The following is a 27,316-nucleotide window of genomic DNA, read 5'->3' on the forward strand; positions in this document are numbered from 1 at the left end:
CCCCAAACCCAAAAGGGGATGGCGTCAGGGAGAAGCGCTGCCTCACCCAGACAGCTCTGAGCAGCCACAGTTCTGTTCCAGTTGACCCCGACGTGAGGTGACAAACGCGTGCGGTGCCACCCCCGGCCTGCACATGGGACCAGAGAAGTCAGGCACCCTCTGAGCCTCCCCGCGGGTTCTACAGCCCCTGCTCGAGCCACAGCTCCGTATCTCTGTGCCTCTGCAACGTGTAGTCATTTCCTAACGAGCCCAAGATTTTCTTCCTCCCTCTCTCTCTTTTAGTCCTTTCACATCCAAACCCACTCCTAACTGCTGAAATTAAAATAGTCGTAGAATCACTGAAAGGTTTGGGTTGGAAGAGAGCTTTAACGACCTAGTCCAATCACACTTCTTATGGTGGGCTTTTATTCAGTCCAGTATTAATGTTAAATGCTATCTTGAGCTTTTCTTGGTGGCCTGCAGCGAAGCATACCTCTGGCATGTTTGCAGGTGGGCACAGGGCGGCCCTCGAAGCCCCCAAAGATCTGAGGGAACAGTCTAGGCACCAGCAAGCCAGCAGAACGCCAGCACTCACAACCAGGACACTTGTACTTTCACAGCTCTTCTCTGCGTTAGACTTAAGCCCAAGAGGATTTCTTGCCACAGCAAGGAGCTACATAAACAAGGCCAGCATCACGCTTCAAGCTTCCTCTCACTGGGTTCTTTACAGATTTATTTAATTCAGTGCCTGTAACATGGGATTCCTGACACTTCATACATGTGGCATCCTAATTCACCAACAAATCAGAGCACCTTCTTGGGGAAGGAGGTTTCATTTTGCAAGTTACCAGCGCTTCCAGGGATTGAGGCCTGAGCTGGGATACAACCAGCTCTCTCTCCTAACAGCAGCGTGTGTAGAGCATCCACTGTGTTAAAAACCAAAACCATCTCCCCCACCCAATACCAAAACTTACCGAGTACTGAAGGAGGGAGGGACAGGTAGCCAGTTTCCCTCTCCTAAACTTAGAAGATATATAACACAATGTGACACTCAGGTGTTTTCCTGAAACATTACATTAAAGAGCAATAAATCAGTACAACAAAACAAAATATTTTCCTGAAAGTAAAAGTAACATCCCATGTACTGGGCACATCTATAGAAGATGTCAGACTAGGTTTTTCAAGGGATTAAATGTTCCTGAACAAAGAAAATGACAGCATGGTCATACAGAAGGCCTTTGCTGCTCGAGGCAACCTTCCCTGGCAGCTGCTTCATCTTCTCCCCTCTTTTCACACCTTCTTTCTCAGGCTGGGGAGCCATTGGAAGTAGTCACTGGAAGTGGCTAAGCGTGCAGCTGCCACCACTGCAGACAGTGTGGTAGGAGGGACATACAGTTTCCAAGACGGCCCTTGGTCATACAGCCCACGGGCAGCACACAGGCCAACTGCAAGACTCCCGGGAAGGTCTTTATTCTTCATTTTCTCTTCATCTGCATAAGGAGGGAACACAGAAAAGAAAGACGGTATCTACACTGGCAATTCTAAGAGCTCCAGTTTAAAAACCCTTTTGCCTAGGCTTCACGAGGTCATGGCAAGAGGACTTTCTACTGCACACCTATCTGATGAGCCTGGCATGGTATAATCCAAGAAAGAGCCTCTCTCTCTCCTCCCAGTGCTCACCACCATTTCCCCAGAGGCAGGCAAATCAGACATGAATTGAGTAGCCCCTGCCTGGAGAACTGGGCCTCCACTCCAGACAGACGGCAGACAGCTCTGTTCCAAGGCACAAACTGGCACTGCCTTTGGCAAGTCACTTGATCTACTTCGTAAATCAAGCAGCTCTCGAATGGGTGTTGTAAATACTTTCACCATTGGAAAGATGGAAGACTGACACCCACGCAGGGACCTTATGAGATTTAAAAAAATGCTTTTGCCCCTTTCAGTTGGGAGATGGAGAGACTCTCAGTATGAAATAAACACAGGCTAACTTATGGAGCAGAGAAACAAAGACTTCTGCATGAAAGCAGCAGCAGTCTTGAAAAGACAAAAAGAAATAATCTTCAATTCATTTGTTCCCATTAAGCATTTAGAAACCCATTTTGCTGCACAAAGGTCAAACCAATGTACTGCATCCAGCTATTTGTTATTGTTGCATCTCCATCCCAAGAAACACCAACATTTTCATCTGTTCTAGCAAAGTAGCAGCACCGGTCTTAGGACAGCCAACAGTGACTGCAAGACTCATAGCACAGTAACAGACTGCTCAGCCTGCTGCTGTGTTAACTTTTACTGACAAATCTATTCGTACCGTTACGGTTGTCCAGTATAAATGGCATTGCCATAAGCAGAACAGAGGGATGTACAGCTTCACGAAGTTGGGCCTTGTTGGAAAATCTTTCTATCTGATCTGTGTCATCTTGGCTCTTTTCTGCTGGTTGTCTGGCGCAGATAAAGGCCGTATAGAAGTCTTCCACTGACTTGAATAAGACAGCAGGCAGTGAAGACTCTCCAAGAACATGAGGTGCCTGCAAATGTATTCAAAAAACTCAGGAGAGGGTATGATTAGTGCACACTCCCTCTGTTCATTAGCTGCCTTAATCTTTATTATCTCTTAAAGTTCACAAAGAACTGAAATGTCAGCAACTGGATGATTTAAAAAACAATATAAGAAAAAAACCCCAAACAACCAAAAACTAGTTATTCACAACCTTGGCCAAAGGGCAGCTTTTCCTGCACAGCAAGCTGAAAAGTGACATTATTACAAGATACAAATCACCATGTCTTAGGAAAGAATAACAGCTGGCTCATCTCTCAGCAGCCCCACGCTGAACAAATGATGAGAGGGACAGAGGGAGTTTCTGCAAGGGAGCAGGAACAGAGTCAGAGGAAGTCCCTCTGCATTTTTCCTTAAAAATACAAATGAAACTTAAGTTTCAGGGATGATCACCCATGTCTCAGCCACAGACAGGCTATGTTTGTACTAAAGCCAATGTTTGTATTTGTTAACTCAGTATGGAGGAGAAAAATTGTGAAACTACAGACAAGCAGCAATTCACCTTGCCCAACTGTAGCTGTTAAAAAATTAGGTGCTTGCTCTCTAGGTTTCTTCTGTTGTCCAGGCAGCAGAAGAAAGGCATCCATCTTTAGAAGGAGTGAATCATCATCCAGAAGTGCTTCACCCATTTGTGAGAGTGTTTAGAGGATTAGCCCAGAACAAACCAATTGGTTTTACACAAGCAGATTTAAGCAGTTTAAATTGTCCCTCACAAGTGAACCATGAGGCACTTCTGAAGCAGCGAGGACAGCTACGTGGCTGGGCAGCAGGAAGTCAGTGCTGACAGGATGCCAAGACAGAATTTGACAGGCATCACTGGAGTCTAATTAACCAGCTACTCAGCTTGATACCACCATTCCACTGAAAACCTCTGCCTCACAAGTATTAAAAAAAATACTGTGTTAGGTATGTTAGGACAAGAACAAGATTGGAAGAGGATTATCTCCTCTTGCCACCCACGCTATCCTTGTTGGCAGACAGGCAGTGTCACTGCCACTCCAGAACAAAGCAGAAACAGACAGCGTGCAAGGGTGGACATAAAAACGTCTGCTGGCACTGGGAAAAGCTGGGATGGAAAGAATTATAACAGGAGACTGTTCAGTTTACAGAAGAAGCAAATGAGAACAGATATCCAGTATCAACTCTTCCTTCTGATTTACACAATTAAGAACACCACCACTGAAAAGGTAATCATGGGCAGTGAAAACTGAAAAGGAGGGAATACCATTTAGTGATGCTGCAAGTGCCACAAAACCCTGAGGTCAGGAGATGAGCAGGAATCAGAGAAAGGAAATCCTCCTGTCTGTCCTCATAACTAGCTGACTGGTGCCTTTTTTCTCGCCCTGACAGCTGTAGGCAGGATTATTTTTTCATCCCACAGTCTTCCTCAATAGAAATTCTTGTCACTTCTTCTAAAGACTGTAACAGGGATCACAGCCAGGGACACAAGACTTTTCTGATCCAGCTAGGAAACTCCGGTGCTTTGAAACTCACATAGTTTAATACTTGCAGGGGAGCATTTAAGTCATCTCACAAGGACCCTATAGCTATCTACCTACTTGCTTCCATCTCATCTAATCTCATCGTACTTTAGCCCTGCACTTGCTACCAGAATCTTTCCTCTTCGCCCACTCTCTCAAAGTCTCTTTTCCCAGCTTACTTTCTCTCCACGCCTTTCAGGTAACATCCCTCAGACACACTGATTCTTCCAGTGCTGCTCTAGACTATCTGAGAACCAACTTCCCCCTCATCCTTCTAGAAAGAGTTAACTGTATAACTCTTGTAATAAGCAAGAGAAACTGTAACTCTAGAAAGGCATACTCACATTTCCAGCTCTGCACTGCCTTCTGGGTCTCAACAAATCCTGAGTGATACTGGCTCCCTGCTGAACCCAGAGCACAGTGTTTGCAAAATGCCACGCTGCAGGCCCTGCTAGACTCATCATCAACTACTACTTAAGAAGCAATCTCACAACACCAGCACCACACAATGCCTCAAAGCACAGCCTAAAACGCAGCCCTTCCAAACACACCCTCCTAACTCGGGAAGAGGAAGACTCTGCATGGCCCAGAGCAGCCCCACAATAACTCCCAGTAACCCTCTGGACTGTGAATGCAGGGGAAATAGAGGAATGAAGAAGGGCCATGTTTGATCTATAAAGTGCTCAAACAGTCTTGTTTCCACACCACCTTGATGTGTCAGTGAAGGCCTAGTGAATCACCAATAACACCAGAAACAGGAAAGAGCAAAATGTATAGCTCTGAGTCCATGCTAACAGCCAGTTCTTTCTTTGCCAGTCACTTTTAAAAAAAACCAACCAAACATGTCAAAGCAATCAAATGGTTATTCAAATAATCTAAAACCAAGAACAATCCCTCTTCACAGCAATAGCTGAGAGAAATGCCCTTACCTTAACCACTGCCATAAGCTCTGTAGAAGTTTTGTTTGTATCCTCCTGTCCAAGTTCAGGGTCTTGGTCTGCTGTTCTTGTCATGCTCGCTTCATCCAAAAGTGGCCACACATCCCATATTTCCTTCTTAGTAGACAGGTGTAGTTGCTAAGGAGATGGACAAACCAGGAAAAAGTATAGCTAGCATGGGTAGAAGAAAGCAGGACACACTGGAGTGAATTACAGAGCCATCAGATGATAACACTTGGGAGATTAACTGAGAGAGAAATGCCAAGGAGCTTTCCTGTTCTGCTCAGAGTTTTAACATTTCTATCCGGAGAAGTCTGGGCTAAGTAGAAAGGACAGAAAGAACATGGAAGGACAGGAAATAATGTGACCAAGAAACTAACTGTGATTTTGACTCCTCTCCTCCACAGTAAAACTTATCACTTGGGAAGTACAGTTTTATTCAAACAGTATTTTCTGGTTATTGCTTGCTGCCTTTAAGAAATTTTACCATGGATAAGTGTCTTAATGTAGCAGAGCTGATACAACACAGTGTCCAGCCATTCTGCACTTAAGGGGGGGGGGGGGGGGGAGTCGTTAATCCTGACTAGGCAAATCTAAGATTGGACAAGGCAAAGGGAGTTACCCACTGCTTAAAAGGAGTTGCCAGAAAATGCTACCTAACTGTAACAAGTGTTGTATTAGACACATTTCATTCCAGTTCAAAACACTTTGAGCCATTTCATAACAGTCACCGATGTTCATGTTAGTGATGCACTCAGGAAGAGAAGGAAACATTTTTGACAGCTAAACAGAACAGCAGAGAAGGAAACATTTAGTCTTACACAATGAGATCTAGAGGACCGTGGTTTCTGGAAAAGGATTCTAATAAGACTCTTGAAATCAGACGTAAGAAAACCTGGAAGCATTTACACTCCTCTAGTCTCCCAATCACCAGCTACATCTGACATTTACAGAAATGGATCTTGCTACAGTTAACTAGTTAGGGTACTCTCCAGATTTTTTCCATTAAAAAAAATAAATCACAGTAAACTCAGATTTGCAGTCTTCGTCACACTAATTTCTTCCACATACCTAAAGCTCCTGGTTTGCGTCCTTCAGTTCAGATGATGTATCAACAGTGCACAGACATTACTATCCAAGATATACAGCTTATTTAGAGCTTCTCTATCACAGAATTGCAGTTGGCTAAAACAAAACCTAGGTAAAATGACTGCTTTACAGGCTACGAACATTGCACTAGCTTTTATTTGAGAAATGTCAGAAAAGCAGCCTCAGAGCAGGCCCACAGCTGAACACTTCAACAGCTGACACTTACTTGAGAGGTGCTTTGGCCCCTGTAGTAAAGTGTGTCATTAAAATACTACCATTTAAATAACACAGAAAAGTAGAGCGAGAGAGTAGACAAGTGTTCCTGGCGTTTCTAACAGTACCACAGTAGTTTGCCCTTAAGACCTGGGTTTTAAGGTAACAAGCCGTAGTTGTATACGGTAGCCTAACCCCCTGCAACAACCAGGATTGCAAATCGCTTGCTTATTCTAAACTTACCTGAAAGACCTTTAATGGAAATAATATACCACTAGTTCTTCTGGTCTTTTCCCACATTGAAATGATACCCTGAGTTATTACACATCCTTTGCCAAACCCGAGATGTGAGAGGGAAAACAAACCACTTCTTGGCTCCTGGGGGTGCAAAACATGAAAGTGCTACATCAAACTGATCTAGAGGATCTGGAACTGGTCTAAGTTCTCAGAGTCCATTCTCTCTCCAGCTGAAAAATTATGGTGCATGAGGGAGGTTACAGAAATCACTGAGCACAGACTCCCTGAAGCCTGCAAAGGGATCAGAGGACAAGCAGCTAGAGATGCTTTTATGGTGCACACTTTTATATCGTGGTTCCTCTTGCTTTTTAAAGAAGTGAAAAACAAGTCTTCAAAATACCCAACCAACTCCACAAAAAACCTGCACGGGACTAAACCATTACATGTCTACTGACCCCTGGAGCCAATTTCACTGAATGATAGCTACACCACAGCTGAACTCCCACCTGGTCACACAGTTCATCCTCACCCAGCGCTGAGGTTGCTATTTCACTATCTGCAGCTAGAGATTCCTGCTGCAAGCAAATGTCTGGGTCCACCGGTTCAGCATTCTCCTGCTTTCCACTGGGCTGAACGTACAAGGCTGAAGGATTCAGTTCCTCGAATTCCTAGGAACAAACAAAAAAACCACCCAGTATAGTCAAGAAAACCATGTTGTAACTACCACAAAGAATAAAAAGGATTCAGGAAATTCCTAATAAGGTTTATGAGGAAGCACACCACCCACAAGTTAGGTGCAAATGCTGGCGGGAATTGTCTTAACCATAAAAACCAACTCCTCTCCCTCCAGCAATAAGTAACTCAGCAATACCCTCCCTCCTCCCAAAATTGGACACACCCAAAAATACAATCCTAGGGTCTAATCCTGCCAAAACATGCATTCTGCATCTATTGAATAAAACAAGATACAAGCTCCAGGCTGTAAAGCCTGACTTTCTGCTGAGATACAATATCATGGCAGTACCTTTCTAAGGGTTTTCGTATCCACGTGGTTCTTACTGAAACTGAGCCGAGACATTCAGATAACAACACAGATGGGCCTAAATCGTAAATGCTCTCTGCGCTGGCTTACAACTTGAATGTCTGTCCAAGGCACAATGTGCAATCTATCATGGTTACGTTGTACTTTTCACTGGCAAAGTAAGAGACTTTTTAAACCAAGACCATTTCCATAATTCAGTTTGTTAACGGCAAAACCAATCCTCAATGCCTAGGGTAGACAAGGCCAAAATAATTTATTCAACTATCCTGTTCCTCACTCAACTGACTTAAAGTAGTGCTACATAGCGGCAGGGGCAGACAATAAAACCTAATCAACTTGCTCTCATTAATTGTTTGGATGAATCTGGGGCCTCAACTTATGACTAACAAAACTGGCTGAATTAACAATGGGTAGTGAAGTAACTGACACATCTCTTAACAGCCTCTCAATTCCAGCTCAGTTTGGCCTTATGCTCAGAACATCCATAGCTATTTTACTTTTTCATGTTATTTATACAAGCTGTGTGTCAGCTCCCGATGAATCTGTAATACTAGCAAGCTAAGGATGAAAATAATTCATTCTACTGAACCAGAACATCTCTGCTGCATCGTCAGATTCCACCTTACAAAAAAGCCAGCTCTCACCATAGAGTCAGACACTGTGGGATGCAGTCACAAAACAGTAAGTTACAGGAAAGCAGGGAATACTAGTATTGCTTTTCACAAAACTACTTGCTTCAAGCTAAAGATCTTCCTATTACACGTGCCCAATCGATCCTTTCCCTGCCCTCCCTTTCAGCAGCACACTCCTTCCTCCTCACCTGCGAAGGGAGGTTCTCTCTGCAGACACGAGCGCATCCCCCATCCTGCAAGACACAGTGGAAGTAGACATCCTCTTCGGTGGACGTGTCACACAGGAAGAGATACAAAATGCCATTCACATACTCATCCACGATGCCCACAAGAAGCTTGGAGCTACACAGCTCCTTGAATAGCAGAGTTGCTGCACTGGACCATGTACCCTGGAGAAGAAACAGGAAGGTAAAGTTCCTATGAACAGAACAACATCCACCGCCTGCGACTTTCCCTTGTGGGCATTTGTCAGAAAGGCAATTAAGCTATGTCTATTAGGCTAGGGAGACAAATACAGCAGTTAGGCAGACAGGCTTCGCAGCACAGAATGAAATCTAGCTACCCAAAGCCCAAAAAGCCCCCCTTTCACCCTAAATACCTTTTTCCAAACATGGTTCGATGGCATTCACCAGTGATTTTATCACAATTGCCTAAAATACAGTTATTTGGGTTTTGTTTTTAATTCCTGGAATCATATGATTATAAATGTTAAAAGTGTCAGAAGTTTTTAAGGAGCTGCTAAGCCTCATTGCAATGAAAACTGATTCTTTAAGCCTCAAAAAACTGCGGAAATAACTTTTAAAATAATATCTTTAAAACACAGAAGCAGCAACTCTGCTCACATGCCTTACTTCAGAGACTGTATTTCTCAGGCTTCTTGACCAAGAGGTTTCCCAGCACAGAGGAACTTTCTTACGACTTCTATAATTCTTTGTCTACACTGTTGCATCAAACCATCTCACTTAAAGCTCTGTCACTGAAGAATTTTTTTAGATCAGAGAGCTGGAGCTACCAAGGCTTCAGAAGGACTCTGGAAAACTACTGGCAGGGGAAGAAACAAGTTTGTGCAGCAATACAAGCAAGAATACTCCGATCACAAGGAAAACAGTAGAAGGGAAATCATTTGCAGAGATAAGAGTCTTAAGCAGTCATCCTCTGCTGAACATTAACAGCAGCAATTCTGCTGTAAACATCAATAGAACCTGAATTAATCCAAATGTTTGCTCTTTATCAGGAGAAAAAACCAACCTCTACTTTATAGCTCTCATATATATGTCAATAAATGAAACTGCATGTGAACACATACCTCCACGGGCTTTACCCATGCCAAGGAACATGGGATTGCCTGAGCAGGGAACTTCAGGTAGCACCACCTACAATACAAAACAAAGCCATCACCATTAAAGAAAGAAAAAGAAAATTAAAAAAGGCAAAACCAGGCAGAAGAGCAGAACTTCCTCCTCTTCTGGGTTTTAAAATCAGCTTAGAATACAGGCACAGATATTGGATTTTGTACTTACTACTGAAACCCAACAGCAGCTTTTGAAAACACTCCATAGCCAGAGATTGGGCACAGCAAAACCAGCAGCAACAACTTAAGCCTTCCTTTGCCCAAGCACCTTCCCATCAAAACCCCTCATGATTACAAAGTTATGGACAGAGTACAATGACTTTTGAACCAAAGAATGCAAATGGCCAGGTATAAAAAGAGGCAAATGAGGGGGAAGAAGCAAATATGGAAAAGGTACTGAATTGCAGAGAACAGCTACCTTTGACACTGCAAACACATCCCACCTGGACTAATGTTTATTCAGGATGCCTACATCCATTCACAGAACCCTGGAAGGGTCATGGAGCTTGCCCCAAAGTAGCAGAAAGAGGAAACACTGAGGAGCGACGGCAGCAATAAGAAAGGATTTAGACCAGAGTCCCTGTGAGGGAATGATAGACAAGGCTGATGAGCAAAGGGCCCAGAGCGATCAGCAAAGCAGGTCTTAAATGTCACCTCAAGCATTAGCATGTAAGCAAGGAAATGCCTGCAAGGCACCATTACGAAATAAAACCCAAGATCCTTTCTGGGAAACTACATGCCGAGATATCTTTCTGAAGAAAGACAGGCCAGCCAGCCTCATCTTGATCGCTGGGAAGGAGAATTAATCCTGGGAACCGTTTCCAGGCCCACGAAGGACAAGAAGGTGACTGGGAGTAGCCAGCACGGATTCACCAAGGTGAAGTCATGCTTAACCAGCCTGACTACCTTCTACAATGACACAACTGGCTTGGTAGGTGAGGGGAGAGCAGTGGCTATTGTTTACCCTGACTTCTGTCAGGCTTTTGGCACCGTGTCCTGCAAGATACTCACAGAGAAGCTAATGAAGTATGGGCTGGATGAATAAACAGGGAGGTAGATAGAGAACTGATTGAAGGGCCAGGCCCAGAGAGTGATCAGTGGTCGTGATCAGTCTAGTTGGAGGCCACAAACTAGTGGTGTACCCCACCCAGTCAATGCTGCATCCAATATTGTTCAACATCTTCATTAACAATCTGGATGATGGAGGAAAAGTCTACCCTCAGCAACACTGCTGATGATACAAAACTGGGAGGAGTGACCGATACACCAGAGGGTCACACCACCATTCAGAGGGACCTCAACAGGACAGAGAAATGGGCAGACAGGAGCCTCATGAAGTTCAACAAAGACTCGCACTTGGGGAGGAACACCACCATGCACCATGATATGCTAGGGGCTGACCAGCTGGAAAGCAGAGTTTTTACCATGAGGGTGACCAAGCAGTGGGACAGGTTGGCCAGAGAGGCTGCAGAGTCTCCACCCTTGGAGACATTCAAAACCTGTCTCGACATGGTCCTGGGCAGTCTGCTCTGGGAGGGAGGTTGGACAGGATGACCTCCAGAGGTCTCTTCCACCCTCACCCATTCTGCAATTGTCACCTATGTGTAATTTACTTACTTGAGGAATCTCAGCCGAGACTTTTGGACAATTTTGAGGTTTCCATAATCTGGGTAGAACACCTCTACTTCTTTATCATTGACTACACAGTGGATGACAACACGGTACCACCATTCTGAGTCAGTTACGCAGCAAAGCTGTCCAGGTTGTACTGAAGATTCAGGCATGATATAACGATCAGAAACAAGTTTATTTGAGTAACACTGTCTGCAAAAGACCATAAAGAGAAACTGTGCTTGGTAGGATGCAGGAGATGAACACAAAATAAACAGGGCTTCGTATAGTTCCTGATTTCTCAAAGTTCCCATGGTATTGTTACTCAGGAATTGTTTTAATAGATTCTTTACATCTCTGTTCTGCGACACTTAAACTGAAATGACCATAAAAAATGCCAACCCAAACTTTTAAAGTTTGAATTATATTCTTGGGGTCACACAAAAAGATGATTAACGGGGATTAATCAGAGACTAAAGACAGTCTTTCTAGTCATTAATTTTTAACATTACCTTGACATGTCGGTACTTCTTTAAACCAGGTTCTGGAGTACTGACTCACAGAGGATCTGTATACAGAGGCTGCAATCACTTACATGTGCCCCACAGACATCAAGCAATTACTCTGGCACACAATTAACAGCAACTGCAGCACTGTTGTGGTGGAATAGTATCCCAAATGCATAATGTAACTGACACAGACACTGATGGGGTTTTGCTTTCAAATATAGGTATGACAAAGGCCTAGTACCTGTGCTTTTTGGAAAGCACTGGAGATGGAAGTAAAAGCCTTAACTGAGCACATTAGCAACAATAGCACAGACAATAGAGAGGTGCAAAGGAACGCTAATAAGTTCCTCTCCATAACCTTTCCAGGCTGTTAAAGTTTAGGACTGTCTAGGACACAGCCAAACTACCATGAAATGCTATTAATCGTACTTACTGCTTGCTAGTTAAAAGGAACAGGTAAGCATTATGAGTATGTGTTTCAGTACAGCACTGGCATCTCCATTTCAAGTAATCAAGCCAGCAGTGCCCATCACTAACAGCTGGGTGCCCTGCTCCCTCGGCACAAACACACACACAGTGCATAGTAATAGTGAATCAGCACAGCACGTCCGCACCTCATCTCAAACATCATATCCTGCAGTTTATCAGATGTTTCCCTGCTGCAGATGTGGATGTAGAATTGGCTAGGAGAGATGATGAATTCCACAGAGACTCCCACCAGGCACCTTCTCTCCAGTGGTGGTAAACTGCAAAGGCTTTTGTCCTGAACAGCATCTGGAGGGATTTCTGGAGTCATTATCAACTTGTCTAGCAGGGACTGCTCCAAATCTTGAAGCTACAAAGGGATAAGAGGAAGGTGGCACTCACATGTCTTGTCATGCACTGAATACACATAACTGGCCTTTCCATTAAGGTAAAAAAACGTTCTGCTCTCCTGGGGACCTGTGAATTACTGATTATCAGAGAATCCCAACAAACTGGCAAACTTGGATTAAAACTTTCCCTGTGATAGCAGCCTTCATTTTCATGCTCTCTCTTCCTTCCCTCCAGTGTGAAGAGGGGTACAACAAAAATACCTTGCTCGTATTCTTGCAAGGAATAAAGGAGAGGAATTGAAGTCTTGTCACACATTTAGACAAACGTATTGAATGGCTATGGCTAAAACAAAACAAAAACCCGCACCATAAAAACCCAAACCAAACACAACCCACCTGTTTGTTGGATTTTACCCAAAAGATGCTATTTCTATATTCCACGACCATGAAAGGGTACATGACTGAACCAACAAAACTCTTAATCTGAAAATGTTTCAAAAGTGACAGAAGGCACAAATACATCTCACTTTCACACTAGAGCTATTTCCCCAAGGATAAACACAAACAAAACCTACAAATTGTGTATTTTCTCACTCTAGACAAATTATACAAAAGAATAATTTTGCATTATTCTTTAACTACTAAAACCATTATTTCTCTTGAACTAGTGTGGATGGGAACCTTAATCAGACATCAGCTACCTTCACTGCCTCAAGAGCTTTCTTTTGTGCCAAACCCCAGCACTCCTTCAATGATCAGAACTCAAAACTGTTTCAGTTTTACTCATCATGAATATGCTACAAGTTATCACTGTATTAGACACCAGGCAATGTATGGGAAGTTTGTCTGCCAGCACACCCCTGTTGTTTATATGGCTAAATTCAACCACAAACAATGGGGTTTTGCAATACTGGCTCTTTTAACTGTGTTTAAAACCAGCACATAAGAGTCTCTCCTTCCACAGACTGAGCAAGGGCTAATGCCCTTGGATTTTTTTTTCCCGAGTTAAAAATTTTGACTAAAATATTGAGTTAAACAGTGGAGTTAATATTTTTGAGTTAAAAAGCAACCGAGGGAGTTCTTGCCTGAGCAGCAGCATCACCTCTAAAACCCCCTTGTGTTTCATGGATTTCCTCTAAGAATTGCCTGTGAATAGCAGCATTTCTAAGGGCCAGTTTTGCCCTGAGAATGCTCTTCGTATCAGACTGTTAAGGGCACAAATGATCTGTATCATATAGCTCAAACACTGGTGGTGACAACTGACATTTCTTTGAAAGACATAGAAGACATCTACTTAAAAACGTGTTCACAAAAGCAGCAACAAAAGGATAAACCAAGAGAACACACTACAAAACTAGGCTTACAAGAGGTATGGCTTACAAGACTGGCTAACTCCTCGCCCTAAGCTGAACTGGCAGCCGTCAGATGGTGTGGATGACATCCTTTCCTCTGCTCAGGGCAATGAGAAAAAGCTGCTGAGAGCAGCAGCTCTATATACTTCAGCCTTCTCAGGGCTGAGCAGATTGACTCAGCCCTTTTCCCTCATAACAATTCCACTATTAGTCTCTTGTAACCGGATACTTGGATACCTTGCAGCAGAGTAACTATCAGTTTGCATCTTTCCCCTCCACCTTGCGGCATCCTTATGAAAAAGTGTTCACCGTATACCCAAACTAACACATTCCAACCTGCCTTCCTCCTCTTTAGAGTATTTTTTAAATAAAATGGCAAACTTGGTGTTTCATGACAAACACTAGTTGTACAAACACCCTCCAAGACTTACCCTGCAAGGACCTTTAAACAGGCTTCCTCTGTAATAAGCAAGAACAAGTATCTGGGGCTACCTGGACCATATTCCCCCTTTCTCATCCTTCCCACAAGTTTAATCTAGGGGAATTCCCTGTGGACTTCATCACACCAAAACCAAATTTTTTCTTTCAAGGATCAGAACAGCCTGCCCAAAATCTCTAAAGGGTATGTTTTATGAAGTGCCATGCAAAGCCCAGGCTTCCAAGTTCATTAGTACACAAAACACCAAAGTCAGGAAGAATTCCTAGGACCCTTTCCCTACCTATGTGCTCCAACTGTGCAGTTGCATACAGCCACAAGACAAGCTTGGCAGAGGGAATAACTCTCAGTAGGAGGATTTTCCCAAGAAGGCCTAAAGATGCTCAAAAGAAAAAAAAAAAAAGGAGGGGGGACAAAAAATTCTCCCAATCCAGTTTGGCAGTTCAGAGCCTCTGTACTGTTCTTCTCCATCCCTTTCTAAAAATACAGTGCTAAACAAACAAAATCAAAATTTTCAAAGTCCAACCAAATAGCAGAGCTGAGACTGCAGGAATTAAGGTTTCTGAGAACCACTGCCCAGCTCTGCTAGACACTCAAGCCCTGACTACTGCAGCAGGGGAAATTTCCACACAGCTGGCCTCAGATTAAGTTATTTAAGTCCAGTTTCAAGAAAGCACACCAAAATGTATCACCACTCTTATCAGGGAGCAAGCTTATACCTAACTGACCTCAGATGATGTGCAACATAGTTCTCAAGACCAGCAAGAAACCAGAAAAAGACCTAGTTTGGATGGCATATAAAGCTACATACCAGGTCAGTATGAGTCTGTCACCTCCAGACTCATCTGAAAACAGCTACAAAAATTTTTGGAAGCAGCAGTTCATCAACACCACAAATAAAAGCAGTAAAAAAGAAAAAAAATTATTAACCCCTGGATTAAGACATGAAAAAGCTACAGATTGCTTGTCCAGCCGCTTACTTGTTTGAGGCCATCACCCAAATCTACCGCTTGTGTTTCCACTGGCTCAGACTTCTCTTCTGCTGTCAGGCAGAAGTTCTCTGTCCCCTGGCTGGGGGGCTTCTCAACTGCAGGTACTGCTGCAAAGACATTAATCTGGCTGTTAATTCTTTGTTGGACTAATGCAGTGTTACATATTAAGTACAAAGAGAAGACATCTGAAAATGAAAGTCTGAAAGCACTGGTGCTGTTTTCCTCATCTCTTGGAGCATTCAGAGTCACCACAGGCACACAGCTTCACTTGAGAGGCTTCCTTCACTGTATTAGTAAAAGAAACCAAACCAAAACACACTTGCTCTTGTAAGCATGCTAAGGGTTAATTGCTAGAATGATGCTAAAATGAACTCCCAGGAAAGTCAGGAATTTGGCAGGAACTGTATGTGATTTTCTGCTTTCTCTCATAGCTCCCGTTAAGGGAGCACTGAGGATGTCCACAGCCTCTTCTGTTTTGTTTTGTGGAACATCGTAGCTGTGCTGTTCAGACGAGGACTAAACCTTCAGTCTCAAAAAGTGCATTGGAAAGGCTTTACCAGCCTGCAGAACAGACATTTTTCTAGAATTACTAGAAATTCCAGTCACACACACACACATTCAAGAAGTCCATACTCTGAACAAGCTAAACGTCCCTTCTTTCACCTCACACCAAAAAATGGCGGCAACCTGCAGAAAACTTCCAGTTAAGCTCTCTGTTACCAACACAACTGCCTTGTGACAGCTGCTTCCGCAGCACCCCACCACCCTTCTGTGTCAAAACCTAGGGGAACTGGGGCTACTACAGCAGCTGGAAGCACAGTGACATTCACTTGAAACACAGCTGCTTGGCCATCGTGCTTGCGAGAGCTACATGCTTAACAACACACTCAGGAACACAGTTAAATAACACACGCCTCACCTTGTGGTACCTCTTTCTCTTTCTCACTTGCCAGGTACTTCTTCAGGGTCAGCAAGGAACCTGCTCTTGTCTGTTCAACCACAATGATATCAGACACACTTCTGAGGACATCAAACATGGATAAAAATCCATATTTTGTGTACTGGAATGCCCGGCCAAAGCGTCTGAAGAAGGCCTTATCAAAGTCCAAGAGCAAAAGCGGTGAGGAACTCAGCAGATCCTGCAGCTCAGCCTTCACTCTTGCTGGCAGGACAGGAGCTCTGCCCCTCCGAGGGAAACTCTGTGGTTTATTACAGGGAGAAGCAGCATGTGCCCTCGCAGCAACACTCTTCCGTGCCCTAGCACTTTTCCTCTGTCTGGCAACCAGTCTGGCAATCGCTTTGGTGGTCTCATCTGCAATGGCTAGAACAAAAAGAAATAAAGCTGTTAGACTACTGAAACAACGAATCATTAAAAGCTCTACACAGGCAAGTCTCCTTCCCTTTCTTTCTGCTTCCCTCCCTCATCCCTTTTCAGAAGCAGGTGTCTCCTTCAAAAGCAATCACATTAAATCGTGGCTGATTTCCAGCAGGGCAACAAGTTTTCCTCTCCTTTTGCAAACTGGCCTGAACCATTTTTAACAGCCAACAATCAATTTCCACCCTCATACCTATAAATCCAGATCCAAGTAGGAAGGTAGGTCAAATTCTTGGATACAGGACAACAAGAGGAAACCCAGCTGCTGCACATTTTGTTGGTAAAACAATAAACGGCACATTGCTCCCCTCAGCTGGAATCACAGTAAACACTCACTATAGGGCACCCACCTGCCCAGGCAAGGTCTCTCTGGAGAGCAGCCCAGGTCTTTTCCTCACTTTTAAACAACTTTTTCTTGTCCTACTGTAGCACTCAATTTCACCCCTCCTAATCAACTCTTCGCACCTGTCATTTGTTTCCACAGCTCCTCCCCAAAGAAAAGGAAAGCGTTAGGTTTTTTGATACAGACTGAACCTCCCATGGGGTCAGGTATGGAAACATTTACAGCCTTTCCTGAGGCGCCCCTTCCCTGTTTTTGGCTCCTGCAGCAGTCTGTTTACAGGAAAGGTGATGCTTACCATTTCTAGTGTACACGTAAGAAACGTTACTGTAGTTTCTGAACTAAGTGCAGAATGCAAAACATCAAAAAATAACTAGAAGCCTGTGTGCTTCTTCAGGACAAAAGAGCAGAAAAGCATTAAAAGGCAGATCAAAATACAAGAAGAAACATCAAAGACAAGAAATTAAACAGAGCTATAAGGAGAAAAAGAATAACGAGATATGTGACCAACTGCTCTGGGAATTCATCCTGCACATCCTGTTTTGGGGCATCACTTCATACCAGTATGTGGTTGCAAACAACTCCTCCATCTATAAGGAAACAAAACCTCACCTTTGAGGATAAAAGTGCCTTTCTCATAAGGACAGACTCTGACAACTTCAGGCATATTTGACACCAGCTCCAAGGTGGATTGGAAGCCCAGGTCACGTAGAGGGAGAGGTCTGCCAATCATGGCTATGTACTCCTGCTCCAGCTGCCTCGGGGTTAAGCCCTCTTTGGCAGCCACTAGCAGTGATCTCACCTCCTTCTTCAGCAACTCCATAAGCTGCACCTGCTTCGAAGTGTCCGCACTACAGGGGAGACAAAAGCAAGCAAAAGACAATTTAAAAATCTTTTAAAAATTTCAGCTCATCATTAATTTTGACTTAACCTTTATCAGATGTTTCTGCAGCTGAGGGCTGCACAAGGGTCCAACCACTGCTTGTCAGATACTCCTGCTGCAGTATCAGCAGGCTGGGGCTTCAGTCCTCTTTTTTAAAAACAAATCGTGAGTCCATTCACTTCCAAATTTCAGTACCACAGCTACTCAAATACAGGCAAAAGCCTTTTTACCACTTAGCTGCTGAAAGCTCTTGGGGGGAGAGGGCTGCAAGCCACACTCACCACAGCTACTGCCTACCAGCCCCTGTATTTCCTTGCCTGCACCCCTCGAGCTGCCACCCCCCAGCACCCCTGGTCCCCAGCCGACTCAGCCTGCATTTGCTGCCTGTCCCCGTGAGGTGACAGCCCTTCCAAGCACCGCACCCCCAAAGCCCAGCGCGCCTCCAGACCCCTGCCCCAGGGAGGGCTCTCCACACACCCTGCCGCCCCACGGAGATCCCTGCTGTCTGAGGGTCCCCCCCAGGCTCACTGCTCCTCACAGGGATCCCTGCGTCCCTAGAAACCCAGACCTCTGCCTCAGCAGGGTCACCACCCCCTGAGGAGACTCCCGTACCCCTCACCCCCAGCCCGGGACCCCGGCGGGCCGCCGCCCTCACGCACCCCGCCATCCCGCCCCGGCAGCCCCACCGCGCCTGCGCGCCGCCTTTCCCGCCTTTCCCGAGCGCGAGGGCGGGGCCGCTCCACCCCCCCTCCCCCCTCCCCTCCCGCCGCGGCCGCGGGGCCACTGTGGCGGCGGCGGCCGCGGGTCTCCCAGCGCCCTCCGCCGGGGCGGGCCGGGCCGGGCCGCTGAGGGGGCCCCGGGGCTGCCGCCTCTGCCTTCTCCTCAGTAAGAGTGTCAGGGGTGTTTTCCCTTCCAGCAGCCAAAGTTAGAGCGTCGTGGAAGAGCCGTGGGACAAAAAAAAGAAAGGACCGATTTGAGGTAGCAATGTTTGAACCCAAATGCCAACGTTATTAAGAATAGTCTTGTGTTTTTGAGTTCCATCTGAGAGGAAAATCCACAGTGGAGACACCGAGTGACTTTCCCAAGGCCAAAGCATGTGGTAAACTGGGTTGTGATGGCCATTTCCTAAGGGTTCACAGACACTGGAGAAACCTGCTCAGCCGTGTGGGTGATTTCCACACGTTTCAGTGTGACAAGGGGGGCAAGGCGGTGGATTTTGGGATGGTAAAGATTGCAAACCATCAGCACGTGCTTTCAAAGTATTGCTCTTGTCCTGAGGTAGTGGCCAAAAACATCCCCTGGGGACAGAGGAGTTGGGATCTGCTGGTCAAATTAATTGTCAGACAAACTAAGAGAGCTGCAGGTTTGTGGGTGTTAAATATGCCATGGTGCTTTTGACAAGAAATCCACCAGCATCCGTGCTGCCCGGCCAAAACCAGATCCGAGCTGCTGCTTACAATGCCACAGGCCCTTTGGCAGCTGGAGACCAGCTTCCCCTGCTTCACCTTGACCAAGTGATAAACACAAAGCGAAAAAGGGTTCTGGAGCACTTCCAACGCAAATACAAACACTGTATGACTGTTAAATACACCTCATCTTCACCCAGCTTTTCTCTGCCATTAGCCTCTCCATCCCTCCCTTCTGCAGTGACCTGCTGACAAGGCACTCAGCATGACAGAGCAGAGAAAGCAGGGAGCTGGTGCTCCTGCCCTCCCTGCCTGCAATATCCTGACTGCGGGCAGGCCACAAGTCTCCAATAAAACAGGAATCCATGAAAAAACAAGAGCAGCACCTCCCCAGGGAGCTTCCTGGCTCCCTCAGTCGCTCCTCCACACCAGAGACCAGGCATCCCTGAGCTCAGCACTGTCCCATTGACAGGGAAGTCACTGGTTTATGTTCCAGCCTTGTATTGCTGTAGTTCGATTTCTAGCCAGGTGCTGGTTTCCTTAGTATAGTCAGTTACTTTAAAAGACTTAAAAAGTGTCTTTTTGCAGATGTTTCTGCAAATGTCACCACAGGCTGAATGGCATGAGAAGGAAAAGCTCCTATGTTTGCTCTGCCATGCTCCTGCTGCAGAAAACTAGGGAGGCATTCAGACACAAACACTGACAATTTAGATGCAAGAGCTCTAACCCTGCAATGGCCTCCACACTTTGCACCCATTCAGGAAAGTTCATGGCTGAACTGAGACTAGCTAATCTCCCTCCCTGATAAAATGTGAAGTAACCCTAGAGAGCGGGTTTGCTGCCAATGTCCCTCTGCTGTGCCAGCCAGAGGGTGTCTAGAGAGCAGACCAGTGTGAGATGCTATGCACCCAGTCATTCTCTGCAACACCCCCTCCAAACACTCCTGAGTAAGCCACTGGTCTCCCCAGTAAAAGTTTTTCACCCTCGTGTTTATTGTTCTGGGCCACTTTCACCATTGGAGATCTTTGGAGCCACATGTGTGGCAGTAACTTTTAGGTTGCTTTTCAACAGCTTTGCTGAAACCATCTACATGATTTTTATCATCTGAGGGCTTCTGATGGTATTTTATTTCTAAAGGCAGGAAGATGCACACAGAATGTCCTCCTGGAGTCCACCCTGTCCAGGTCCACCCTTCCTTCCCATCTCCACAGCAGTGTGTAATGAGAGCAGAGCAGCTGGGAAACAGCTTGCTCACTTCACTGTCCATTATGTCTGACAAGCCTGTGGTAAACTTGAAACAAGTCTCATTGATCTGACACCTCCCCTTCTCTCCTCCTCTGCCTGGTTTTCCTGCCTGCAGCAATAAATTCAAGCGCGAATTCATCCTACTCCCACAGGCAGCTGCAAGCTCCTCGACATAGATGAGGATGGATAAGAGGTCTCGGAGCTCTTCCAGGGAGTCTCATAGGAGACGGAGAGAGTCCTCCGCTACACCAAGCAAACGAGAGAAGAGGGAGAGCAGCAGAGAAGCTGGCAAAGGAAGGGGAGACATAAAGCAGGAGAAAGCAAAGGAGATCAAGAGCACCACAGGGACCGATGGTAGGGTGCACACGTCCACAGTGGTGGACGTGGATGATGTGATATCTGATGAAGAAATGGAAGCAATGGCGTTGCTGGACAGCGAGCAGCAACAGGAAGGTATGGCTTATAGAAGGGAAGGGGACGGAAAGCTATGGACTTTTTGACCCTGTGTGGGTCACAGTATAACTCCGCTTTCTGCGTGGTGTCATCACACCTACCTTGCACAGTCATGGTTTTCCTTAGGACAGGATATGGGAGACTCCAGCCAGCCTCCCAGCCAGCTGCTGCAGTCAGTACTGCAGGCTGAGCAGCACTGTTTAGCACAGCAATGAACTTTGCAATACCCAGTTACATCCCCAGTATCCTTCACGCTTCAGCTTGCTACTCCCCAGTTCTATTCATGTTCTATTCTCTTCCTTTTCTCGCTTGCCCTTCTGTAGGTGGATGGAGTTAGCCCTCATGCCAGTTCATAGCCCAAAGGACTGCAGTGCAGTGTATCTATTTTGATCTATCTATTTGCATGCCATACCTGAAGATTTTCCCTCAGGCAGGAGCACAACAAAGGGCACCCAGAGCAAGATGACCCACACTCACTTTGGGGGAGATGTAGCAGGTAATATTCACCTGGGGCTGACCACCTCAGTCGGCCTCTGGCACTTTGGTGTGACCGCTGTAGAGCACAGGGAGATTTCAGCAGCACCGGTGGCTTGGTCTCACTGCGTTGGGGGGCTGGGATGTGACTAAAATCCTATTCCAAAACGACCTGAGATACTCTGACAGGGAAGGGCACTTCAGACTGTGCATGCTGAAAGCTACCTCTTATTTAGAATCTTTCTCTTTGCCATTAGCTTATCTTTCCAGATAAGCTTCTGGGATCCCAGCTCAGCCAAGCAAGCTGGTCATTCCAAGCCTTTCAACATGGCTTGGTAGCCACAGGCCTTCAAGCTAAAGGCTGCTCTCTAGTCAAAGCACTATGGAGAAGCATGGCTCAGTTTCTGCCAGTAAAGCAGAGACAGACACTATCGGTCTATCCTAGCACCTCCTGGTCACCTGGGGCAGGGAGGTGTTCTTTAACCCAGCTCCAGAGAGAGCCAAATGGGTCATACACCGGGTCTATGCAAAGGACAACAATGAAGCTTATCTGTGCAGGCACTTGTCAGGCCATCGGTATTTTGGGAGCAGTCCTCTCCTAACACAGTCATGTTGGATTTTTCCCTAGGTGCAAAGTCTCCTGGTCTGGGCATCTGTGAGTGGCTTCTGACCATCTTGTCTTTCCTGTTCATCATAATGACCTTCCCCATTTCTGTCTGGTTCTGCCTGAAGGTGAGAATAGTCGTGGGCCCTCTCTAGATTTAATATTTGCTGTCTGATGTGGATGTAACTCACTGGTTCAGCCTGCGTCAGACATGAGCATAAAGCTGTTTTGGTCTAAGGTCCTGTTTACACTTTTTCAGCTCATCATTAATTTTGACTTATCCTTTATCAAGTTGCTGCAGCTGAGGGCTGCACAAGGGTCCAGCCACTGCTTGTCAGATACTCCTGCTGCAGTATCAACAGGCTGGGGCTTCAGTTCCTCTTTTTTTTAAAACAAATTGTGAATCCATTCACTTTCAAACACAACCCTTAGCCTACTCAGCCCAGAGATGGCTGCATTGCAGCAGCAGGGTAAATAGGTTTTGAATTAAAAATGTTACGAGAGATCGATCTCTCAGTTAATAGTGCATTTTCCCTCTTCCTCCCCTTTTCTCAGATTTATAGCATGGCTACAAGTAGGCATATTTTGATTTCCACTTCTCAGGAAATTTCATGTACATATTGTTATCAACAAAAGCATCAGTATTATGGCCCAGATCTTACACATGTGTGCGTATACATACAAGGTTCCCTTGCAGGAAAACAACCAACATGGAAAATTTTAGCTCAGGGTGTTCACATCTGGCCAGGCTATAAGGAAGCAGGCTGCTGGCTGGCTTCATCCCAGGAAACCCTGGGCAGCTCTCACACAGGCTGCTCTTGACAAATCTCGGGCCGTCGCAGGGCTGCTTGTGGGCTGCTCACACACTAGGCCAGCCAGTAGTTCTGGGCAGGTTCTTTGCTAGGGTAAAGGGACTCAGTAAGAGGTGATGCCACCAGCTCATACCTGCTGAAATCCTCACTTTGCAGGGCTTTCCCAGAACAGACTTCCTCCATGCTGGAGAGTCCCCCTTTCCCCAGCCCTACACCTTCCTCTCCAGCCTAGCTTTTGTTTCCCTCTGCAGGTAGTGCGGGAGTATGAAAGAGCCATCGTTTTCCGACTTGGGCATCTCCTTCCCGGCAGAGCCAAAGGGCCTGGTAAGGTGTTTACTGAGCTCCCCACAACCATGTTGCTCCTTTTCCTCATGCTCTACCAGAGCTTGCATGCCAATGCCCTTCAAGCAGGCATGGCCAGATAGCAGATGGGATGTCTTTGCTCCCTTCCTCTTAAGGGCCTAATGGCTTTTCCCATCACAGAAGCAGACTCAGAATTTGAGCCCATGTATTACTGTTCCTTTGTAGTTCTGCATGCCAAACCCTCCCCTGTTCTCCAAAGCAGGAGAGGCAATTTCTGTGGTTCTGATGATCACTAGCTGCCTTTCTCTTCCTCCCACAGGCCTTTTCTTTTTCCTTCCCTGTCTGGATACATACCACAAGATAGACCTCCGCCTCAAAACCCTGGAGATCCCCTTCCATCAGGTATGGCTGACACCCCCTCTCTCTATTAATTTTTTGGATGTCTCTAACATTATTATACCTTATGCTTCTAGCCTTCATTTCTAGGTAGAAAAGTCTGAAAAAACATCTCAAACACCTCAGAAAGGGAAGGCTAAAAATTCACCAGAGTGAATTTTCTTCTCTTTTAAAACTACTGCTTTTAATCCCATTCAGTTTGACATGCTGTAGTGGTAATACAGACCAACAGAGAGTTGCTGGGCCAGAGATACGGGACCTGATTCTTTTACTTACCACACTGAGGAGTGTCTGCAGCAGGGACAGAAGCTCAGACTAAGATCTTACAACAATATAAGGGTGGTACTCTGCTCCTGTATAAGCCTGGGAGGAAGAAAGGGCTGAACCCTTGTTTCTAACCCTTGCACCTGCAATGTCCCTAGCCACAGCCCCTCCTCTCCTTTTGGGATATGTTGTTTGTTCTGCTGTGTTGCCAGTGGGACAGTCCTTGTGGGATAGCATCTCCAGGCTCACCCCCGTGGTGTGCAGCAAATCCTTCTGGAGATACAATAACCGAGCACACACCTCAGGACACAGCCTATGCTCTCAGAACAGGAATGGACCAGGCAGCTGTGTGCAGGGAAACGCAGTGTTATGACCTACTCACAGTCTCTAGCTCAGCAGCTGTACTGAGGAGACAGACACAAAGATGCTGCTCAGGAAACTGAGATCTAGAGGTTATATCCTTTGCCCAAGGTCAGTCAGTAGCAGAGGTGGAAACTACAAAGACTTAACTGTCTGGATAGGCTTCACTGTCTTGTGTGCTTTCCGTGCTACCTTAGAGTTGTCAGAACCAGCTCCATCTCCCCTAATGTCTTCTGCTTAGGTGGTGACCAAAGACATGGTTACCTTGGAGATAGATGCTGTCTGCTACTACCGGTTGGAGAATGCCTCTCTTCTCCTCACCACCCTGACCAGCATCTCCAGTGCCATCCAGCTGCTGGTGCAGACAACCACAAAACGCCTCCTGGCACATCGAGCTTTTTCTGAACTTCTCTTGGAGAGGAAAAGCATCAGCCAGGAGATAAAGGTGCTTCTGCAGGGGGGAGGCATCAGAGCAAGGGGTGAAATGAGGCTCCACAAAGCAGCTCAGGTCATCAGCCCCTCAAAATCACAGACACCGGTTTGCAGAAGGGTGCAGTAACAACATGTGTTTCCTTCACAGAAAAATGGGAAATTTTCCTTCTGTTTATTTTTTTGACACTGATCGCTTTAGGTGAAGGATATACAGTGTGGGCCCCCACATGTGGCTATGGTGAGCAGCAGACAGAATATATTCTGCAGCCCGAGTGAGTTGCCATAAACCCAGTACACATGGGATATCCAGTAGCAGTTCTTTGTGGCCATGACACACATACAAGATGACACCAGTCAGGAACTGAATGATTCCTATGGAGCTGAATTGGTTCCACACTTGAACCTATATGGGCTAGTTAAATTGTGCTAAATCCCTGAGGCAAACACAAATCAGAAGTAAGGGAAGTAATTTTATTTCTGAGGACCTCACATAATAGCACACAAAAACTAATAAATCTGCCTTACAGTCCTGCAGTTAAATTCCTTAAATTAATGTCCCTGCACTGTCTTACTCCCTGTAAGGGGCCTAGGCCAGGGCTGGTGTTCTCCCCATGCTCTAAAATTATTCCTCTTCACAGGTGGCTTTGGATGCGGTCACAGGCTGCTGGGGGATCAAAGTGGAGAGAACAGAAATGTAGGTAGGAACTGCTGGTAGAGGGGACTTCCCTGGCCCTTTGCAAGTACCTGTTCTGCTGCCTGCTCCTCTTCCTGCTTTGCCTCTGGCTCTCTCCCTGCAGCTATTCTGCAGAAGGCAGAGCCTCACCTCTCGCCTTCCTATTTTCCCTGTCCTATATTTCCCTTTCAGCCTCTGCCTCACGTAGAACTTCCACATGAGGGCTGTGCTTGCTCCTGCACTAACAGCCAGGGCAGGATCCTTAGCCGGGATCTCATCACGATTTCACTGCTGCTGCAGGCAGAGTTTGCACCCAGTTCTGCCAGCCCAAGAGGTGCAGCAGGCACCAAACTCTCTGTGCCCCACCCTAGATCAAAGGCCTCGGGGTGCTAGCACTGGTAGGGATGGGCTCATCACTCGGAAGACCATGCAGAAAGGTGGGACTGGCTCGTCCCATAGAGGGCCATGGAAGAGAGAGCCAAGCAGTGCATGAGTAAATCTATGAACAGAAGGAAATTCCTGTGCCTGTCTCGAGAGCAGTCTACCCAGCGGATTCTCTGCTGTCTCACAAAGAGTGAGCTTAGACTTCAGGCCTCAGAGGCACAAAGAGATGTCTCTGCTGCCTAGTGTTCATGCAAGCATGATCATTAGAACACGAGGCTGGAAAAGAAGAATGGGAATGGTAGTACAAGGCTAAAATGAGATGCATGGAGAGGGACACCCAGGGAACAAAGAGCATGTGTGAACTGCTCTGCAGAGAGTGACTGATGAGCCCATTCCAAGCCCGATTGACCATCCAGTGCTGCCAGGAGAACCTAGAGCCCAGCTAATCCCTGTCCTTTACTACCACAGCAACAACGTGCAGCTGCCTGCTGAAGTCCGGCAATCCCTGGCTGTGGAAGCGGAGGCCCAGAGACAGGCCAAAGTGCGGGTATGCCAACTCTGAATACTTCTCATCTCCTTCTAAAGCCCCCCTCTTTCCTTTCCCACCTCTGGTTTGAGGTCCCTGGGGCATGCCCCACAAGGATACAGCTCTGGTGAGATATGTTTCCTTTAATTCCTGTTCAAGAGCTGTGTCTAGCAAAGGGAGATGCAGCAAGAGCCTGGGCCAGCCCAGTGGAATTCCAGATCTGGTATCTGGTCTCCAGGTAGGACACAGACACACACAGAGGTCTGGAGTTATCCCCAGGCCCACTGTGACTCCCATAGGGATCTCTTCCTCAGGGTTTCACTCTTCCCTAGAAGCCCAGTGCCGGGCTGTCACCACTGTCATGTTCCCTGCACCCTGCTCAGCCCAGGCTGGTCTCCATCCCTTGGCACTGAGCTGTGCAAGAGCCTGGATAAGGTTGGTGTCCAGCACCCCTCCCACAATGCTAGCCCAGGGGCTGCCCTCTCCCATGCTTTTGCAGCAAAGGTATGCCCAACTATGAGCCCTGATGGGCCTAGTAAAAAACAAGTTAGACATGAATTCCCAAACTTTTGGGGGTACCAAGACGTCTAGTACATACCATGGTCTTCAGAGAGCAGAACTGTTATAATCACACCGTCTCTGGGAATTTCATGCCCCTTAAGTCCATGCTCCTTACTCCCAGCCTCACAGAAACCCTTATTCTCCTGCTTGGCAGGTGATTGCTGCTGAGGGGGAAAAGGCTGCTTCTGAGTCCCTGCGGATGGCAGCTGAGATCCTGTCCAGCACCCCTGCGGCTGCTCAGCTCCGTTACCTCCATGCACTGCACTCCCTTACTGCAGAGAAACCTGCTGCTTTCATCTTGCCCTTGCCTTTGGATGCCATGAACCTGGTCTCTCCGGCTACCCACAGTCCTCCGGCAGCGAGCAGCCACCTCACAGGCACCATAAAGCTCCCAGAAAGCCCCAAAGACAAGAAGGACTCACCCATGCTCTAAGAGCTGTCCCAGAAATGGTTGCCACACTGCCCCTGGTCAGTCCTGCTCAGAGAGGCGCAAGAAGGGTGGACTATTGGCAGCCCACCAGCAGGTCCTGGTCTGGAGGCAGGAGGGAAGACAGCCCAGGCCTGTAATATAAAGTGGGATGTACATGGAAGAAG

At 46.4% G+C, this 27,316-nt stretch overlaps 2 protein-coding genes across 2 annotated transcripts; one reads left to right on the plus strand and one right to left on the minus strand.

Moving 5' to 3' along the window:
* Nucleotides 1-437: 437 nt before the first annotated feature.
* On the minus strand, nucleotides 438-18,496 carry TDRD5 (tudor domain containing 5). The gene is made up of 12 exons (XM_056356209.1): nucleotides 18,489-18,496; nucleotides 17,559-17,797; nucleotides 16,144-16,552; nucleotides 15,220-15,358; nucleotides 12,251-12,471; nucleotides 11,134-11,340; nucleotides 9,472-9,538; nucleotides 8,354-8,554; nucleotides 6,998-7,159; nucleotides 4,944-5,090; nucleotides 2,288-2,504; nucleotides 438-1,469 (listed from the first exon to the last, which is right to left on the minus strand). Exons 1-12 carry the CDS (start codon nucleotides 18,494-18,496, stop codon nucleotides 1,270-1,272), a joined length of 2,217 nt encoding a protein of 738 aa, XP_056212184.1. The 3' UTR covers nucleotides 438-1,269.
* A 2,156-nt stretch (nucleotides 18,497-20,652) lies between these two features.
* Nucleotides 20,653-27,294, plus strand: NPHS2 (NPHS2 stomatin family member, podocin). Its single transcript, XM_056356135.1, has 8 exons — nucleotides 20,653-20,933; nucleotides 22,036-22,139; nucleotides 23,075-23,147; nucleotides 23,446-23,528; nucleotides 24,388-24,591; nucleotides 25,217-25,272; nucleotides 26,104-26,182; nucleotides 26,877-27,294. Exons 1-8 carry the CDS (start codon nucleotides 20,657-20,659, stop codon nucleotides 27,153-27,155), a joined length of 1,155 nt encoding a protein of 384 aa, XP_056212110.1. The 5' UTR covers nucleotides 20,653-20,656; the 3' UTR covers nucleotides 27,156-27,294.
* The last annotated feature ends 22 nt before the right edge of the window (nucleotides 27,295-27,316 follow it).

This window comes from Falco biarmicus, chromosome 11 (genome assembly GCF_023638135.1).
Source record: "Falco biarmicus isolate bFalBia1 chromosome 11, bFalBia1.pri, whole genome shotgun sequence".
Taxonomy (NCBI): domain Eukaryota; kingdom Metazoa; phylum Chordata; class Aves; order Falconiformes; family Falconidae; genus Falco; species Falco biarmicus.

Bases quoted from the DNA above. Each gene is read 5' to 3' on its own strand.
- TDRD5 (XM_056356209.1), bottom strand. The intron at 12,472-15,219 runs GTAAGCGGCTGG...ATCCCTTTGTAG, and splicing joins TGGGTGATGGCCTCAAACAA to CTTCAAGATTTGGAGCAGTC. The intron at 1,470-2,287 runs GTACGAATAGAT...CTCCTTATGCAG, and splicing joins TATACTGGACAACCGTAACG to ATGAAGAGAAAATGAAGAAT.
- NPHS2 (XM_056356135.1), top strand. From the start codon at position 20,657: ATGAGGATGGATAAGAGGTCTCGGAGCTCTTCCAGGGAGTCTCATAGG. The intron at 23,148-23,445 runs GTAAGGTGTTTA...TTCCTCCCACAG, and splicing joins CGGCAGAGCCAAAGGGCCTG to GCCTTTTCTTTTTCCTTCCC. The intron at 24,592-25,216 runs GTGCTTCTGCAG...TCCTCTTCACAG, and splicing joins GCATCAGCCAGGAGATAAAG to GTGGCTTTGGATGCGGTCAC.